The following is a 20,274-nucleotide window of genomic DNA, read 5'->3' on the forward strand; positions in this document are numbered from 1 at the left end:
ATACTAGATTTTAAATTATTTATGATGATTTAGAATTAACTGACGTTCATTTACTATAAGGGCTCTACCAAATATTCTGTTAAGTATAGATTGCGACGGAAATGTGAACAATTATATCAATCTCTGATGATTTATCGAAATAATGATCATTATAAATCAAATATTGACATACGAGTGATAAGGAGCCCATCATATCAATTTAAATATTAAAACGAGAAAATATTGTCGCTGTTTATTCTTCAACATAACAATTATTTGCTTTCATAATCTTATAACCTTTAATTGATATCATAATGTGAAAAACCTTGTCTTCGCTATAATTACAAGCTCTGATAGACAAGTATCAACGTAATCGGTGTAATAAGATTCATCCTTCTGAAGATTATTTGTATGACAATACTGCTGTACTTGGAGTGCATTTTATCGCTTGGCTGGGAGTAAAATGTATTTATAATCTTTGAAACTTGAATAGTAACCTTGGCTTTAAATCTAGTCCTATCAGGATAGGTAGAAATATAGTATTAATCAATTCTATCAGGTTATTAACCAGTCTAATCGTAAATAATCAGTTCATTTATCTTATTAACTTTTTTTATGATTTTTGATATCATGTTCGATACCATTGAAACACATACATATATTTATAGTTTATAATATTATAGAGCGTAATATGAATAATCAGTTATCATTGTTATATTTAATTAAAATAACATAAAATTGAGATACAAGATTAGGAAAACGCATACTACGAGTGCAACTTGACGGGATGTGCTAGACAACTATTATCGTAATACTCCAATCTGTATAGTACTGAATAATATTTAGTTCAAGAACTATGAAATGGAGAAATAGTTTCAAGTCTTTTGTCTTATACTGCTTCTCACATTGCAATATTGCCCATGATCTCACTATTTATGCACTAGTAGAATAAGAACAGCATTTGCAAGCCCTATTTGAAATTTTTATACGACTAAATGCAGCTGCAGCAGCTTTTAAAGGTAGTCCATGTTCACTTGATGCAAAGAAAAACTTAAACCATTGTTATCACGATGAAATATTAAGAACTTCACTACTCGTGAAAGGTATACGAGTATATTATTAACAGCGAGGAGTAAAAGACTGATTAAGAATGATTTTATTAGCAAAAAATCTATCTATGTAAGCAATTACTGTATTCAAATGGTCATTACTCTTATTTATTAATTAATATAGGACAGAATGACTCCATCACTGTACTAAAAACACCGAATACTTCATTAAACGTAGGAAAGTAATGGTTCGACTATTATGGTGGAATATCCACAAGCTCATTCAATCCATGCAGGCGATGACTCAATGATCGTGACAGAAACGCATATTAGCTGATCGCCATTAATATTCAGATAGTAATTCTGTCCGCCTTTATTGTCTCATGAAATGACAAAGTCTGGCAGGCTATCTATAATTTTAGACGTTCTTTTAACTGAAAATGTTAGGTGATATTTATGTTTATTTTCGTGTATTTTCTAAATAAGAATAGGTCAAATAATAAAGGATTCATGCAGATGTAGAATATTAAATAAATAATTATAATTGATAACTTAATAGCTTTATCAAAAGATCACAATTGTTATTATTGTCAAATTTGCCCATCAAAGAATAAATATGATATCCTTAGAATACCAAAATGGTTCTAATAAATATACTAGAAGATTATTTAGATAAATGGCATACTATTTTTGATTTATTAACATGAGAAAAAGGGGAGACAAAAGTATAAAGATGATAATTAAGCAATATAGAAAAAAAATTGTTAGACAGGATAGTCATTGAGGTTATACATCAATATTAACATTATAAAGACTTTGATACATAATTATAATTAGACTATCTGATGAAAGATTGCTAGATATGATATAGGTACAGATATTTTACTTTAAAGACAGAAAGCATGATGCTATCTGGAGATGACAGATATGAACCGCCTACTGTAAAATCGAAATTAAAATAAGATAACTATCCTACAATAGGAGGTCTTAACTAAGTAAAAATGAACTATCACTGCAGGTAAAGTACACATAGATATAAATACTCGTATTACCCTTCAATAATACCATAAAGCAATCATGTAGTGGTATTTTAGAAGACGATTAGGCAGCCTGAAAGAAAATGTTATTTTAAAGTAGGTGTTAATGTTATATTATATGGTAGAGGCATGTCGCCCTCGTTCAATCTTCAAGAAAGGAAGAATACTGTATGATGATCAAACTACTTAGAGAAAAAATTATTTCTCAGAATGAATATCACATGCATAGTAATACTTAGTTAAAAGCAAAAATGAAGCATTTAGAAATTTAATTATTTAGGAGTTTAATAGTTAGCCTACTGAAGAGAAGAATCTCTCAATAAAGCAGTTATTGACGTTTTATTTACGATAGTCATGCCTAAGATACTAAAAATATTATAATTAAACCATTTCTATAAAGAGATTGTTAAATGAGGTCGATATTGATGTCATAATTATGATAGCAATATTAACATTTTAATGAACTTATGGCTGTTATAATTGAACATTGAATTGTCTAGAAAAAAGATGTTCGATGCAATAAGGCGGATATTGATGCATTAAATATAATAGGCTGTAATAGCCATACAAATGTTTTAAAAGTCTAAGAGCATCATTAAACTATTTAAAAGAAAAGTCGCTGGGTAGGATGACTCAAAATTGAATAATAACATTAGCTTATTTAAGACTGTAAGGACGTCATCGGTAGAACATGTACGGAATTATTCGATAAGATAGATCTTGTGATCACTGTTATCGAAGACAACAGTGATACTATTAAGACTGTAAGAACATTATAATTAGACTATTTAGAAGGAACATAGTTACATAAGATAAGCCTTGCAATTATTGCTTCGATAGTAACGTTTTTAAGGGCTGCAGAAATATTACAATTAGACCATTTAGAAGGAATATTGTTAAATAAAATAGATATTAATATATAAAGATTATGATTAACCAGTTTACAAGATAGCTAGATCACGATGGGTATTAGTTCAAGTTTATAGATTCTATCGTATAAATATCTAATAGAAGGATCAATTCATATTATACGTGCGAATTTAACCAGACAACTAGAGTCCTATTCATGTTACTTAGCTATTTATTATTTTGCTACTCCATGTCATGATGTCAAGTCCATAATAATTTCGATATTTTAAAGATTATAAACATATCAAAATTATAGGATTGATAGTTAACGTAAATAGGAACGTCATAACTATAATTGTAGTATTATCATTTTTTAAGGGGCGCAAGGATTCCAAATTGATAGTTATACCATTTCAAAGATTGTTAAACAAAGATATTGATAACGTAACCGGAATTATTATATTATTTTTAATATTGAGATCATGATTAGAAGAAAACTATCTTTAAGATAGATTTTGGTATTATTATTACAACAACAGCTCTAATAGTTTTAAGACTGTAAGGATATTACAATGAAATCAATCATGTAGAAGAAATGTCGTTAGATGAGTCATTTATATCATCATTACGATGACATCATTAACATCCTAACGGCTGTAAAGGGTATTATAAGCGTAACTAGATCATTTTGAGGAACTATTCTAGATTAATTAGTAATGGATATCAGAACTATAGTAGTGTAATGTTAACATTTTTAAGACTGTAAGGGATGTCACAATCAGGAGAAAAGCTATTGAGTATAGTAAATAATAAGTATTATTAATATTTTAAAACTCTAAAGATATTACATGTAATCGAACTCTTTAGAAGATTATTACATGAAGTAGCTACCGATATATTCAAACTGTTCCTATTCTGGAAAAGAGAACTCATTTTATTTTTAAGCTTCGCAAACATGCATCAAAGCGACCGACATATTTGAATCATTCCCATCCTAGAACAGATACTAGATTTTTAGTTTTTTTTTAAGCTTAGCAAAGATGCTTCCAAATTGCCGACATATTTAAATCTTTCCTGTTCTGGAATAGATACTTGATTCTATTTTTTAAGCTTAGTAAACATATATCAAAACATGATAAAGTAAAGTGTTATTCTTCATCTACCTATAGAATTAAGAAAAATAACTTTGACATAGCTTAAAGGTGATTATTTCTGTCACCATAGCAAGTTTTTTATGACCGCTTTGACAAGCATCATGTCGCTCGTTAATCCTAGACGCCTCCTTCAATTTATTCATTGCTACCGTAGAACAAAATTTTAGGCTCTATTTTCAATCTTAATGGATAACAACTGTTATGATAGTTTGTTATAGCTACTTTAGTGATCGAGTATTGGTCTACTGTATATTCTTCCTCCTTCTTCCATGAATGTATCTATTTTGAATATTAAAGAGTATAATTTAATGGATGGCTAAAACATTAATTTTTGTTATTGTTGGCCTGCTGATTAATAGAAGGCATTGATGACGCTTTAAAATATGTCTAATGCAGTGATAATTGTCTGGACAAGTTAATCAACTCGATTATCAAAACATTGATCTATTTTATTTTTAGATGCAATCCACAAATAATAGCTTGGATTTGATGTATTTCTCCTTTCTATTATCGAGTTGAAAATAATCAATTTTTATTCTTTTTATTTTAACCTACAGGCGCAACGTCACGCTTGGATAGATTATCTATTCTGTGGCGGTTTTTACTTCTCTCTCTCTCTTCTTCGTTAAGGCAAGTATTATTTTCAACAATCTTTTTTAATTTAATGACATGATTATGATTGTATTATTATCTAGAAATTATTTTAAATTAAACTAGATTAATTTCACGTCTGTGACGGCACGTCTATTTTTTCAACCATCAATCAATCAGTCAATTAACTTTCTCTCTCCTTTCTGGACGAAGGAGATAAATTCTTGTTTCACACATTCATGTTAATGATAATCTATTTCAATAACGTGCAAGTCTTCTCACTACCTTTTGAATTTGCAAGCATATTAATAACCCCTATAGACTGTCGATCATTTTGAATAAGAGAGAGGTGAACAATAGTCAACAATCAATCAAGAATAACAATTCAACAAGGTGAAGTTTGAACAAATATCGATAGCAAATCAATATCTAAACTCCATTTTGATTGTCTCCATCCAAATCAATATTGTTCCGCAACAACTGTTTATAGATTATCCTAAAGTAGGTCAAGTTGAACAATAGCAATCGGTTTGTTATCAAAACAGCTGTTTTCTCCTGCTCACTATAACAAGACAAAAAATGCCACTGCACTAACGGTATAGTTAGCAATATAAAGACAATACCACACTCCATTAGTCATCAAGTCGGTTACATGTAAATTTATTAGTAGATTGGTTGTTATTATTTTCTGGTTGGACGATTGAACCAGTCTGCCGTTCAAGAAAGGAGAAAACTGTTGAGTCTACGTGATCAATCATCATCGATAAAAAGGTATTACGTGAATTTTCAATCTATCATTTATTTGGATAGATGATTGAATCCTTTGTCGCTTGCATATTATTCGTCATCGATTGCAATCGATTTATTCATCAATTCTTTTGGTTATCGCATCATTCTATGAGGTAGTAAATGAATTATTAATAGTACAGTGCAAAGCAAAAATCTTTGATCTATTCTGCTATCATTGGGATTTTATGACTAAAAATTAACGCTAAAAATTGATCCGTGCTCAATTAGTCCCGTTGGGAGACCAATTGGATTAGTAATTGATCTAGCTTTATTACGCTAGAACTGTTCCTTCGCCATTAAATTATCAACAATTTGATCAAATTTTGAATACATCTATACTCTGAGCATTTCCACTTGAATGGTGAGATTACTGATACATTTATTGATCGATCTTTGATTTCTTCATTTTCTAACATTAAATGATCCATCTTGATTCAAGTACAGCCTTGAACTAGTTGCCAATTATTTTATAATTTGAGTTGTAAATTTAATCAGCTAATTTATCCATTTCTCTAGTTGATATATTGATTGAATTATCTCATTTTAAAAAAAAACACCGGTATAAATCTCTAATCGTGTACCCATTACAGTTTTGAAGAAAGAATCTAATCAAGTTTGGAAAATTCTATTTTGCTCTAGATCGAGTCAATAGATCATCTCATTTTAAGAAAAGAAATTCCTTCTTGGCGTATTTGATGTTATGATTCATCTTAACCTAATAAAGATTCGGTAATATTGAACTAATTCAAATACAGTCACTCGTTGTGAACAAATTATTTTAAGTCTCGTTCCATATCTCGCATCTTGCAGCTAGCGGTGATTCCTTTGACTTTATACGGCGATCTTATTTGAGTCTACAAGTATTAAAAGTTGAATTAAAGTGCCGGATTGAACAGGTAGAACAGTCAAGGAAGAAAGTTGTAACCATTTGCCTTTCCTATTATACTATTTTTCTATATGTGTTAGCTTAACCTAAACATCCGCTAGAAAGAAAAGAGAAAGCCCATCATCAAAAGTCATTTCCAGCGAATCGAACTTTTTTATCCAGATTATCAACTGTCCGATCTATATCCATTCTTTTTTTGCCATTATTTTGAACTTAAATTATAGCATTCCACAAGAACTAGCCAATTAAAAATGTACCATTCCTGTTCATTGCATCATTACTTCATGATTATCAAAGCAATCAGCGTTATTTTAGCTATAAGCGGGTATAGGATTGTTGCATCGGCTGAGGCTGAAAATAAACAAGATTCGACTTTAAATATTGGTGGTTTTTATGCTTTTAACAACAGCTTGGGAAAACACCTATATGGTCTAGAGATTTCAACCGTTGCTCAAATAGCCGTGGAAGAAATTAATAATTCCACATCGATCTTACCAAACCATAAATTAAAATTATTTGTAGAAAATACTCATGTAAGTATCCTAATGTAAACTTTTTTATTCTCGTTTTCTTTCTTACTGTTTGAATCCAACCATGGATTTATAGACCTTGAAAAAGTCTATTTTACAGTAAATTATTTTTCAGGTTATTTTGTTATAGGCTTGATGATAATTTGATTAGTCTTTCTCTGTCCTCTTATTGTTAACCTACGTATGATATCCTATGTCAGCTTTAACGCCACCATTTTATACGTAGTAAGAATAAGATGGACCTTGACAACGCTGTATTTCTTTGCCAATAACACAACATCATTAGCGTCTTAATCTTCAATTACTGTTTGCAATCAGACATGGATCGGCCAAGAAATTCTCTTTCAGAAAAGACATGTTACTTTTAATTAAAAAGCCCTAGGGGTATATTGCTACGATTTTTCAACAATATATCTGTTATTGATGAGGTTGGAGCGGTTTTGTTCACTATCGATTATAAGTAATAGCCAATATTGGCCATTTATTGCTTTAATAGCTTTTGATACTAGTATCGATAGATGAAAAAGGGCAAAAATACTATAGCGGAAACGAAGGAATAGATCACAGCTCAATATATCCCATTACAGCTAGTATTTTTCTTGAATAGCAGTAGCATAACAAGTATTTCGCATTTAATTTTCAGTAATCTTCCATTGCATTATCATCTAACTGGGATTTTTCTGAGAATCAAATATGGTTTATTTCTGTCGAGAGTGCAGGAAGATCATTGACAAAAGGGACTTCTCTTAATAGTAATACTACCGTAGCCGTATTTAATAATCGATTTTCCTCTCTGAAGAAGGAGTAAAATTCATTTCCAATTGATAATAACAGAACATCGTTAGTACTGTCATCGTGTAAAGGATAAATAATTAATCAGTAATAACGGTAGTTGTGATGAGCCATCTTTGCAGCCAACTACTTTCATTTCCATTCCTATCAGTAGTATTCAAGTAGGATCTGGTAGCGATGACAAAGGACGATAATCAAACTACCCACCATCATCATACTCTTCATCATCCGATACTTTAAAATTGGCTGCTACCGGTTACATCAAAGTAATTGTAACGACTAAGCTTGCCTTGAATTAAAAATAACTATCCTTGATAATCTTGATTTAATAGTTAAACATTGCATATAAAGAAAGTTGGAAAAATTTTCTTCGACTTCAAAGCTCAGAACCACGTTTAGTCTGTTCGCTTTAAGATATTTGCGTTTTACCTTCAATAAAATGGATAAATGATGTCATCATCGATACCTATTAGTCTTGTATTCGTCACCAATTACTATAATTAACTGTAATAATTTTCTATTCGATAACCAAAGAGAGTCAAAAATCTTTCTTGACTTCTTTGCTCATTACTACCATACGTTTATTCATTTTATTTAAAATATCATCACTTTGCCAGCGACATAACGGATAAACGCTACCTCATAGGTATCCATTAATCTTAAATTTGTCATCCAAACCTTTTATTATTTCTATAATTTCATATTTCATAAGCAAGAAGAGTTACAAAAACACCTCTTTTTGACTAAATTGCTCATAATCACGTGTAGTTTATTTGGTTAAATATTAAAATTTCATAGCTTTACCTTCAACAAAATGAATAAATGATACCATCATCTCCACTAAGAAGCCTTCTATTCGTCACCTTATTAATCTTTTCCAATAATTCTAAATTTTATAACTAATAGAGTTGAAAATACTTGACAAAGCCCTTTTTATGAGCTCTTCAATTAAATTCAAAATTTTACGTTAATAAGGAGAGAGTTCTAGAATGGCCATTTGGACCTTTTTACGCAGAACTACTTATAATATATACGCTTAATGACATCTTCATCCGTACGACTTCTATTTTCCGTCAAATCGAAAGAATTAGCTTCAAAATTTTACATTAAATAGCCAAAGAGAGTTCTAAAATCTCCTTTTTGACTTCTTTGTGCAGAACTACTTAAACTATATAAGGTAAACGACGCCTTCATCTGTACGACTTCTATTTCTAACCAAATCGAAAGAATTAGCTTCAAAATTTTACATTTAATAATCAAAGAAACTTTAAAAATGTCCTTTTGACTTCTTTGCGTAGAGCTACCTAAAATAGATACGGCAAAAAATGCCACCAAATGCCACTCTTAATCTTACTTTCTCTACTAAGTATATACACGTAGAATTAGTTTTTCAAATTTGACATTAAATAACCGAAGAGGGTTCAAAAATGCCCTTTATTAATTTCTTTGCGCTGAATTACCCAAAATACATACAGTAAACAATGCTCTCTATCAATATTACTTACATTACTTAGCTAATAGAAAAAATATTATTTCAAAAATTGTACATTAGCTAACCAAAGAAATTCATAAAATATCCTTTTTGAGCTCTTTGCGCAACACTACCTAAAACTAAATTGATATAGCAAAAGAGGCCATCATTGGCACTACTTAATCCTACTTTCCCGCCCAATATACATGCATAGAATAAGTTTCAAAATTTCATATTGAATAACCAAAGGAGTAGAAAAGGTTCTTACTTCGACCGCTTCGCGTATATCTAACTGCCTAAAATATATAAATGAATGCATAATATATAATTGCCAACATTTAATCATGCATTCATTACTAAATACGAATCGGGACGTATAATTAGTTTCCAAAACGTTATATTAAATAAGTAAAGAGTTCAAAAATGCCCTTTTTAACTGTCTTTTGTAGATAACTATCTAAAATTAATATGATAAACGATGGCATCATCCGCACCAATCAGTCTTGAATTTGTCATTAAATATTTCTAATCGTTTTCCATTAATGATTTCAGAATCCTAAATTAAATGCTATCGACGACTTTACAAACTTTTTTACACAGTTTATCTCAATAACGTAACTGCTCTTCGTGACTATACAGGGATGAACCAGTCCTTTATTACTTTCATGTTCTTACTTTTGTAATTGTAGTCTATTTCGGTTAAAGGATTATCCGTTTGCCTTCACAAACAGATAGATGGCGCTATTATCGCCATCACTTATGGTAACGAGAATCAGTTATAGACAACATTAGAATCCTCCTGTTCATCCTAGCCCTGAAATAGCTTTAACAGAATTCTCCATGAGTCTAAAAGCAATTTTTCGTCTCATATCCAAAACAATTACTGCTATCTACCTCTACTCATATTGACAAGTCGAGTTGTCAAAATAGGATCACCTAGCCTTCCACACAATCGATGGCTCTGTATTGCAGCCCGAATTAGCTTAATAAATTGTAGGAAGTCACTAAATGATCTATAAAATGGTAAGATTAACGCAGTATGTGCAAGATTGCAGACTAACTGAAATCTTAACATTGTGTTAGGAGCGTATAAGCGTATCCATACTAAATAATTACAGAGAGTATTATTGTATTGGTTAGGAATGTCTGATTGAGAAGTTGGACAGCAGAGATAATGTTGAGTAATCTAATGCTAGACTAATCAGAAATTATAGACCTAAATAGAGTAGAATCATAATGGATAAGCATGAGATCTTTACTCCCAGAGATTTAATTAGTCTTGCTCTTTGTCAGGGCTAATAGATAATATCTATGTTACAATGAGCGGTAGTCGAAAATGTGAAAATTCTATTCTCTGTCCTAGTTTTTAAATTGCATTGATATAATCCTTGGTGATAATATCAGCAGTTTTACGCTTTCTAATCGCAGAGTTGACAAATTCCTTCTTTATCTCTTTGCTCACAACCAATACAGATTTATTCATTTCAAGAGATGATCAGCTAGCCTTGAATTAAGTGGATTTATGGTAGTATCATTCTTTAGCAAACAGAAGTCCAATCTAGCCTAGAATGACTTTAGCATTGCACAAAATATTATCTGCTGACATACCATACAGATAGACATAGATTTCCTGTTTGCTTATGGGATCGTTCACAAAGATGGTCATCACTACCCATAGTAGCACTAACAAGCTTCTATCTATAATGGAATAGGATCTCTTCCTATCCATGGTGTTACAATTTTATTAAAATGGCGGCTAAGACAAAAAAAAGAATAATGAAATACAGTAGTAACACTAATAAGTTCTTCTATTTTTGTCACTCAATGCGTACAATATCATTACGTAATGGAGAAGTCTTTGATCAAAATGAGAATTAAACTATAATAGCAGCTATACTTCTCACAACAAACTGCGTGAGTTTTAGAATATCATCAGTTTGTCATTAGATAAACCGACAATAAAGGGAATATCAATGTCAGTTGCTAATTCAAGGTTAGAATCCTACGCTATGATATCCATGACGATAATAGCTTTTCATCGTTGTATATTTTTTAACTTTCAACTAGGTTAAAAAAATGGAGAGATAAGCCAATCTAGGAGAAGGTGCTTGTCAAATCAGTCAGAATGGATATTATCCAATTAGTTTAAATATGGTGTACAGCTTAATCTTGACATCTATGTTAATCCTAATACAATTTAATCTACCAAAAATTAACAATAATCTACCCTTACATTGTATATACATTACAAATGCAAAAAGTCATAGATAAAGAGTACTGTAACATTATATTTTACTACAAGTTCTTCCTTTCTCATTTATACGGAAGTAAATACGATTTTTTACTGAATGATATTAAGCTAAGAAAGGAAAATAAACTGCGATATCAAACCAGCCAAAGATACACTGCTTAAGAAATACATTCCCAATTGAGGTTTTCCTTTCTATTTTCTTTTTATTGCCAGGGATTTTTTAATTTGCACGACAGTAAGCGACGAAGAATAATTAATTTCAGTGCATAGGTAATTCTGTTTAGGGTGAATTAGCTATCAAAAGCCGAGAAAGAAGGATTGAAATTCGGTTAGTCAAAGATGAACAGCGTTTTGGTATTACTGTCACAGACATCATTCGAATAACAGTACAAATTCTTTTCCCTCTCTTTTTGTAAGCCACCAATTCTGGTATTGCATTAAATTGCAGGGAATGATTCTTATAATTTAGATAAAGTGGACTTGTTTTAAACTTAGTCAGTTATTGAGAGCTGTGGGAGGATTAAAAATTCGACTAATCAACGATGAACAACATTCCAATGTCACGGTCACAGATATTCATTTCAGTAAGAGTGGAAATGTTTTCTTTCTTTCCAAATATTTTCGAATAGCATTAAGCTACGAAGAAATGATTAATTTTAACAATAGTGAAAATGCTTTCTTCCTTTTCAACTATTTTCGTATAGCATTAAGCAACGAAGAATGATTAGTCTAGATCAAGTAAACAATGTTTTGGAATTAGTTGGCTGTTGAAAGCCATGAAAGGAAGATCAAAATCCACTAGTCAAAGATGAGCATCGTTTTAATATCACTGTGGTAGATGTTCATTTTGAATGATAGTGAAAATTTTTCTTTCACAAATCTTTTTTGCAATCCATCGATTTTCGTATGCATTAAGCTGCGACAAATAATTAATTTAAAAGAAATGGATTTGTTGAAGGTTAGCTAGCTATTAAAAGCTAAGAAAGGAAGATTAAAATTCTGCTAATCAAGGATAAACTGTTTCAACATCTGTATTCAAGGAGTACATTTGAATTGGTATGAATATTCTTTCTTGCCCTTGCCTTAATGTTAACCATTTCCTTTCCCATGACATTAAATTACAAAAGATTAATAATAAAATAGACTATTTCTTAAAATGAACGAATCTATTCTATTCGTCTAAGGTAGAGTAATTTTAATTTTAGCCTGCCATCATCTTCTACTTTGCCCACTGTTATTACCCTATTATACGAATATTTGTCTATCTGTCAAATTAATCCCATCATCTTCAAGTAGAATAAATAATTTCTTAGTTAGCGACCCACTACAAGAGGTCTTCAAGAATGGAGAATATTAAAATCATTTTATAGTTTTAGTCAAGTTTTTTTTCTTACGTAATTTCATTCACGGAACAGAAGTAATTAGGCAGTGATCTGGTTGAGATAATAAAAGTTGATTTTATACTACAGTAGAATCTTTAATATTATTAGTATTATTAGCAATAATTCGCTTAAGATACTTCTCGAATATTTCCCAATTTATAGATGTAATCTATTCAATTTTTACTCCTACTTTACAACGCTTTCTTGCATTAACAGAGTCATATTACCCTCTCTTATTGATAAGTTAATATGATGGAATAAGGAATTTGCTATTGTTCTCTGATTGGACTTATCTGTTAATAACTTATCCACCCTATCAGTAAAGTTATGTTAATAATTAAAGAAGTCAAAATAAATAGTAATTATTGATGTAGCACTTTCGTTATGCCACATCTTTTTCGTATATATGCATCTTCAAACCATCGCGTAACCATAACGATGACCTATTTTCTCAATTTCTTCTCTCATATATTAACATGACCAGGCTAATTTTGGACTCTACAGTGGAAGACTCATCATTTATATTGACAATAAGCAAAATCATAACTTACTAGTAGACATTAGGTAAACAACCAGGAAAAAAATACTCTTCTAGATGGCTGTCTTTAGATTCGCTCGAATCGTGACTATGATCCAATAGCAGTTTGATATTGAATGACATGAATAGCGGACTGCTTCATATTTATATTAATAGAAGTAATGTATACGTTAGTTTACAATGTCCAAGACAATTATAACGAAAAGATATTAATCATTTCTTCGGATGTTAAAAGTACTATTATAGGTTAACTGTTATAATAAACAGGGGACTATAATATATTTATTGATGTTAGATATATTGCTTTGGGAGGAAGTATAATTTTGGGTTGATCGGTAATTAATTATGGACTGTTCATTTTATATGCGAGCTACGCACGTTTTTCATTTTCCATTGTGTTAAAATATAGAATCGTTGTGTAGATATATATATATACTGTACGTATATGAATGACTCGAATAAAATTTTGTTCAGGATCGGAGAAATAAATAGTATCACTTATTTTACCTAATTCTTATATTCTAGGGATCCGTAAATTATGCTCAACGCGCATTCTTTAATTACGTTTATTACAAGCCTACAAAAATCATGTTATTAGGAGCAGATTTTTCTACGGTAACAGAACCATTAGCCACAACTTCATCGTTATGGAATTTAATTCAGGTATGCTAAATTACTATGGTTAATGTCATTATGCTATCTAAGAAATACTGTAATTTTAATGTAGTACCTAAGTCCAATATGGATATTGCCAGACAATTTAACATTAATTATAGAGAACACATAATATTGATTTTACGTAATTATCCAGAATATATAATACTGATTTTTCACCTTATTATCCGGAACGTATGATATTGATTTTATCCTGATTTATTATCAAGAATGTAAAATATCAATTTTTACTGTATTATTGATGATATGTGATTTAGACTTTCTTTCTGAATATTTATTCCATCATCAACTATAGTTGCAATATAAGTTTCAGCAGAATTTTTTACAGCTTTACAATAGCTGACATATTGTATAATGCAACTTAAATTCTTCCCGCCTAAAAGCTCGCATCTATGATTAATATGGCATTTGTGATATTAAGTCAGTACAAATATATAGTTCGGTGCCTTAGTTTAGAGATAGTGAAAGATAGATTTACTGATTTCAACCATGGCAGTGATCATTGCTTAATGCAGAAACTATTAAGATAAGAGGCAAAATCTAGCAGTATTTAGATCATTCATAGTGGAATGCTTGGGTAAAATGGCCATTTTTTAGTATCGATACGGAAGCAATCCAGATATAAAGTAAAAATTAGTAGTAGTTGGACCTTTAAATTAGAAGGCATAGTGACTATTTAAGGCGGAAATAGTTGATATATATAGCTGGAATGATCGGTATTCAGACATTTAGAATAGAAAACATCGGTAAAAATTATGATTGTCCCGTATAGAAAGCGCAATGATAGCTGTATATAGCTAGTAACATTAGATTTTTCTCACACTGATTATTTTAAGGTATCATTTGCATCTACTTCTCCTGTTCTATCCAATCGTCAACGATTTCCATACTTTTATCGTACTGTGCAATCCGATATTGATTACAACGATCCAAGAATTGCTCTTTTGCGTTATTTTCGATGGACTACCGTTGGAATTTTATATCAACTGGAAAACATTTTTTCAGAGGTAGCTGTATCTAAATGCAAAATTTCATACGAAAATAATCTACTTTTGAAAATGGATATATTGATGTGCATAAGATAGGCGCAGATTTGAAAGCGGATTAAAATTGTACGTTGCTAACTGAATTTAATTGATGAGTTGATATACCAACCATATTAATTCGACCATCACTAGGCCATGAGTAGCTTGAGAACAAGCCTTACAGCAGCAAATATTAAAATTAACGGCTATGAAACTTTTCGTGAAGATCCATATGACGCTGTTCGAGCACTAAAGGTTAAATTCTTTTTAATTAATAGCTAACCTAAATTGCACTAACTATTGAATTGAATCTAATATATTAATTCCTGTTGCTTTGTAAATCGTAGCTAAGACTAATTATATTAACTTTATGGACGATCTATTTATTAAGATATTCAACGTTTTGCTCTTGACTTTGAATTATTTTCCTCGTAGAGTCGTGATGCTAGAATTATCATTGCCAATTTCTATGAAAAACAGGGCGCTCATGTTCTTTGCGAGGTAAGACACCGGTGCTGCTGTAGATACAGTAATAAATTTCCTACTTAACTTTAACTGAATGACTATACGCTTATAAAAAGAATCATGTTTACGAGTATGTCGGCAAACTGGCTTCAGGTAACAACGGCATGATTGTCTTAGCTTGTTGCCACTTGATACTGCAGATTCTACATATCTACAGCTAAATTTCACGACGGAGTTTATATCGTTAGCTAATAAGCTCAATCATTCATATCATTAGCTAATGAGATCAATAGTATTCTTATAGCTTAGTGTATAAAACTTTTTGCAATTTTAACTACAATTTTAAATTTTACTTAACTAATTTAATTCTATTAACGCGTTTTATTGTTATTAACTTCCTCTTTTAAATTGGTTTCTAGGCTTATCATCAAAATATGCGAGGTGGAAAATATGTTTGGATCTTGCTCGGATGGCTGCAAGGTCAATGGTGGAATACAACCGTTATAGCGCGATCCGGCAATTGTACCTCTAAGGAACTAATCGAAGTTTTGGATAACCATTTTACCACTGATTTGGTTTATTTAAACGACGATAATGAAACGATTCCATCAGGGAAGGTAACCCACAATAACCAACGATATTAGTAAACTATAAATCATATTTAGATGAGAATCAATCATTTGCTGCGTAGAAGTGTACAAGAAGCTTTCGACATATTTTACTTTTGAAATAACATCATGCAATATGATAGTTTTCAAGGATGGTATTTAGTAAGATGCTTTTTTCATAGCCAACTACGTGCATACCTTTCATGATGTAATTGATTAGCTTAAAATTTCAATGTTTGCATCAGAGATAGATTTTATTAGCTATGCTTTTCGTAATCATAAAGCTGATTATTTAATAGACATTGCATTACAGTCACAGCACAATTCAAACGCTCAAATAATTACAACTCAATTTCCATTTTTTCTAGAATGTTAAACAACTTGTGACAGAATTAGAAGATCGATTAGGCTATCCTCCACAAACCCATGGTTATTATCCTTTTGCTTACGATGCTATCTATGCTATGGCATTCGCCATGAACGTGACTGAAAACCAGTTATCAAAAAATAACAAATCTTTATCACAATTTCATTACGGCGACATTACAATGGCTAAAATGTTAAAAGATAACATGGATTATGTAAAATTTCGCGGATTAACGGTACTTATTTTTCTACTGTATAAATTTCAAATAGATCTAAACCAAAATATATAGGTAGCTGTAATTGACTAGTGGATGATAATCTAATTTAAAATATATTCGAATAGAGTAAAACATAGTTTATTTATTGTATAAAATAATTATGTATAATTTAGGGTCCAGTTAGCTTCAAATCAACAGGGGATCGAGAGGGCAATACCAAGATAAATCAAATTCAATGTATGTATGAAATAGACGACATTGCAGTAGACAAAATTGCTGGAAAATTATAATTTTATGTAATACGAAGCGAAATAATAATAATTATGGCAAGGATATGTCGATATCCTTTGTACTTTATATATATACATTGTGGTAATAAAAGTATAATTAGTATACTTATACCTGTTAAATTCTAATTTAACTAATTTCATAAATTTTTAACTCGTCAGTTGAAGGAAATGTAGGCAATAAAGTACTCGTTGGAATTTACAAAAGTTCAAGTAAAGAAATCGTTATGAATAGGCAACTTATCAGATGGACCGGTAAGTGATGATGGAGTTTAAATGTAATGAAACAATTTTCTTGCGTAAATTCAAGATGTCAAGAGATAGCAAGGCGAAAATATATAACTTTACTTCCTTATCAGCCTTGAATTTATTACGATATAAAAATCTTTTAAATTATTTGTCGTAAGAACGTATCTATATTTAACAAATAAATAAATAAAATCAGGGGGAAAATATCAGGTGTATGTTTTACTATGTATTTGCGACAATTTAGATAATCAACATACATCGTCATTCTTTTAAGATAGTACCTCAGGTCTGCAATAACAATATGCAAAATTATAGTAGACATGTAGTAAAATAAGTTATCTTCTTGAAATAATCCCGAAAATAAGCTAATATCTTCATTATTTTCTATATTAACTAAGCCTGAGTTAAAACACGAATCTTTCGTTTCAATTTTCTGTAGATAACTCCACACCAGTAGCCGCTGTTCGAAGGATTATAGAACCGACATCGATTAACTTAGACCTATTTATCGGTGCTTGTGCCACGGCGGCTTTGGGTATCGTGCTAGCGATCGGATTTCTCATTTTCAATCTTGTTTATCGAAACCATAGGTAATTTTATGTTGGTAATATCCTCAGTTTACTGTCATTACATTTGACATAAATTAAATTAGTGAAATAGAAGATTAATTAATTTTAATGCGCATAGAGAATATCTTCATATTGAAGTTACAACTATTAATGTTAAATACTAGATTTTACAAGCAAACTGCTCTCAATCTTAACAATTTTTTTATGTATACTCCCTCTAGATATATCAAAATGTCAAGTCCAAACTTAAATAACATCATCATTTTGGGTTGTATTATTATGTACGCCTCGGTATGTGTTTTTGGTCTGGACAATCGCTTCATTCCGGAACATTTACTTGTTCTAATATGTTCGGTTAGTATGGAAAAATATGAAATAAATTTATGCATATGTAACTGCAGAATGATGGCATATAAATCGTTATAGCTGCTCCGATATCATGTATTTCAAATATTAACAATTATAACTATCCTAAACTTTATCTACTGGCAATGATCATATTGTGATAATACAGATAAAATCTATCTAAAATACAGTATAATCGTTAGAAAAATACACGTGCATTCATCAGTAGATTTACTCATGATGTATCTTTGGATATTCTATAAACAGTTACGCATGTGGGTACCAATCATTGGCTTTACCTTAGCCTTTGGTACAATGTTTGCCAAAACTTATCGAATCTACAAGATATTTGTTGGTAGTAGATCCAATAAGAAAGTGGTAGGTAGCACTTCAAAACATGAAATTATAATATTCAGTCTATAACTGCAATAGAAGGTAGTGTTTATTCATAGCTAAATGCCATATACGGAATTTAAAAATATCTATAAATGCTTTCCAGGCTGTATCAATACCGCAAGTAAGTATGACCTGAAATGATACTATAAAACTATTGATTTTCTACTACCAAATTATAGATTATTACAGATACGCAATTAGTCATTCTCGTTGGTATTCTCCTATCTATTGATTTTATTTTATTGGCTACTTGGCAATTAATTGATCCACCAACTATTCAACGTTTCAATATTTCAGTAAGTGAATAGGTTTAATCATTACTACTCGCTAGAATGCACTATTGTTATGATTTATTAATACCTTATATTTTATATCATGTTCACTAAACATTGGTATCCTCAGTATATATTGAATACGGTTACTATTTCCTATCGTAGACTTATCAGAAAAGCCAAGATGAAACAATCGTTTCTCAAATTTGGTTGTGCCATAGTAAGCATAACTTATACTGGTTTATTGCATTATATACCGAGAAAGGATTGCTATTGCTGGCTGGTATGTTTCTGGCATGGGAAACACGAGGTGTTCGCTACGCAGCATTGAATGATTCTCAGTACATTGCAATGTCAGTTTATAATGTCGTGATTCTAAGTGGAGTGGGAGTATTAGTGGTTTCTATTATGGCTAAAAGTATTAATGCAGCTTATGCGTTAATGTCGGCGTTATTAATATTTGGCAATACAGTCATTTTATGCTTGGTATTCGTTCCAAAGGTATCGATTGATTTATCTAATTACTATTGATAGCTAACTAATATACACCTAAATAGCATACAACAAGTACTTACAATTTATTTCGCAAAATCAGTTAATTAATGTATTAAAAGTCACTGATCGATTTCTTTATATCTTTTTCTTAATTAATTCAACTATCTCGTCAATAAATAAGTTTATCGAATTCAAGAGAAAAGACGATCCAATTCATGGTGATTCAAGAAGGCCATCTATGAATCCTTCAGCTATGCAATCAATATCGGCTACAAATATGGCTCTTATTAGTAAAACACCTAGCACATGATAAGTATTATATCATTGTTCCTACTGGTTTATTTCCATTCTGTATTCATCAAAATATGGCATCGAAATGTCATAGGCAAAATAATAAAGGATAATTATTACTTAATTTCTCTATAGGTCAAAATGTCCACATTCTTTTTGTTCCATTAAAACTAACTAATCAAGTAACAAAATCACTACTGATTGTAACTTGTTTTCAGGGATTAAAGCTTGCAATAGATAAGCATAATCCTTACATATTGATTTTTTATCCGTACCAACTGCTTTTTAATAAAGTTAAAGTTCAATCATCCCACTATAATATAGCTATAGCTAGATACGATACCTGAAGTATATTGATTATAATTTCGACTACGAAGACATTGTAGCAACTTATAATATTAAATCTATTTAAATGTTATTAAATAATTAATTAATCCAAAAATTTTCCCTGTACTATGCTTAATGTTGAACTATACTATTAGTTTCAGAATTAATCCACAATGGTTATCTTTTGGATATGCTATGCAATCATATCATTTTAATAACAAAAAGTTAACTGATAACCTAATCGAAAATTTTGTTACTATTCCTATTTTATGATGATTATCGATATCGCTGATTGGAAAATCAAAACACGCTTTTGTTGATTATCTCATTTCATATGTAATCATCTTTAATTGTTTTCCTCATTAAAATATATGCCAAGGCACTCTTT

General features: G+C 30.6%; 1 protein-coding gene across 1 annotated transcript; it reads left to right on the forward strand.

Annotated features, from left to right (window-relative positions):
* Window positions 1–13,419: 13,419 nt before the first annotated feature.
* Window positions 13,420–19,578, forward strand: TRIADDRAFT_57193 (uncharacterized protein; the record flags this gene model as incomplete). The annotated part of the gene is made up of 15 exons (XM_002113208.1): window positions 13,420–13,467; window positions 13,824–13,961; window positions 15,152–15,253; window positions 15,434–15,499; window positions 15,883–16,080; window positions 16,440–16,673; window positions 16,829–16,892; window positions 17,105–17,197; window positions 17,631–17,781; window positions 17,982–18,114; window positions 18,373–18,483; window positions 18,605–18,622; window positions 18,681–18,797; window positions 18,939–19,274; window positions 19,450–19,578. The coding sequence occupies 15 exons, from the start codon at window positions 13,420–13,422 to the stop codon at window positions 19,576–19,578; spliced, it is 1,938 nt and encodes a 645-aa protein (XP_002113244.1).
* Window positions 19,579–20,274: the final 696 nt, after the last annotated feature.

Source organism: Trichoplax adhaerens, genomic scaffold (assembly GCF_000150275.1).
Source record: "Trichoplax adhaerens TRIADscaffold_6 genomic scaffold, whole genome shotgun sequence".
Lineage (NCBI taxonomy): Eukaryota > Metazoa > Placozoa > Uniplacotomia > Trichoplacea > Trichoplacidae > Trichoplax > Trichoplax adhaerens.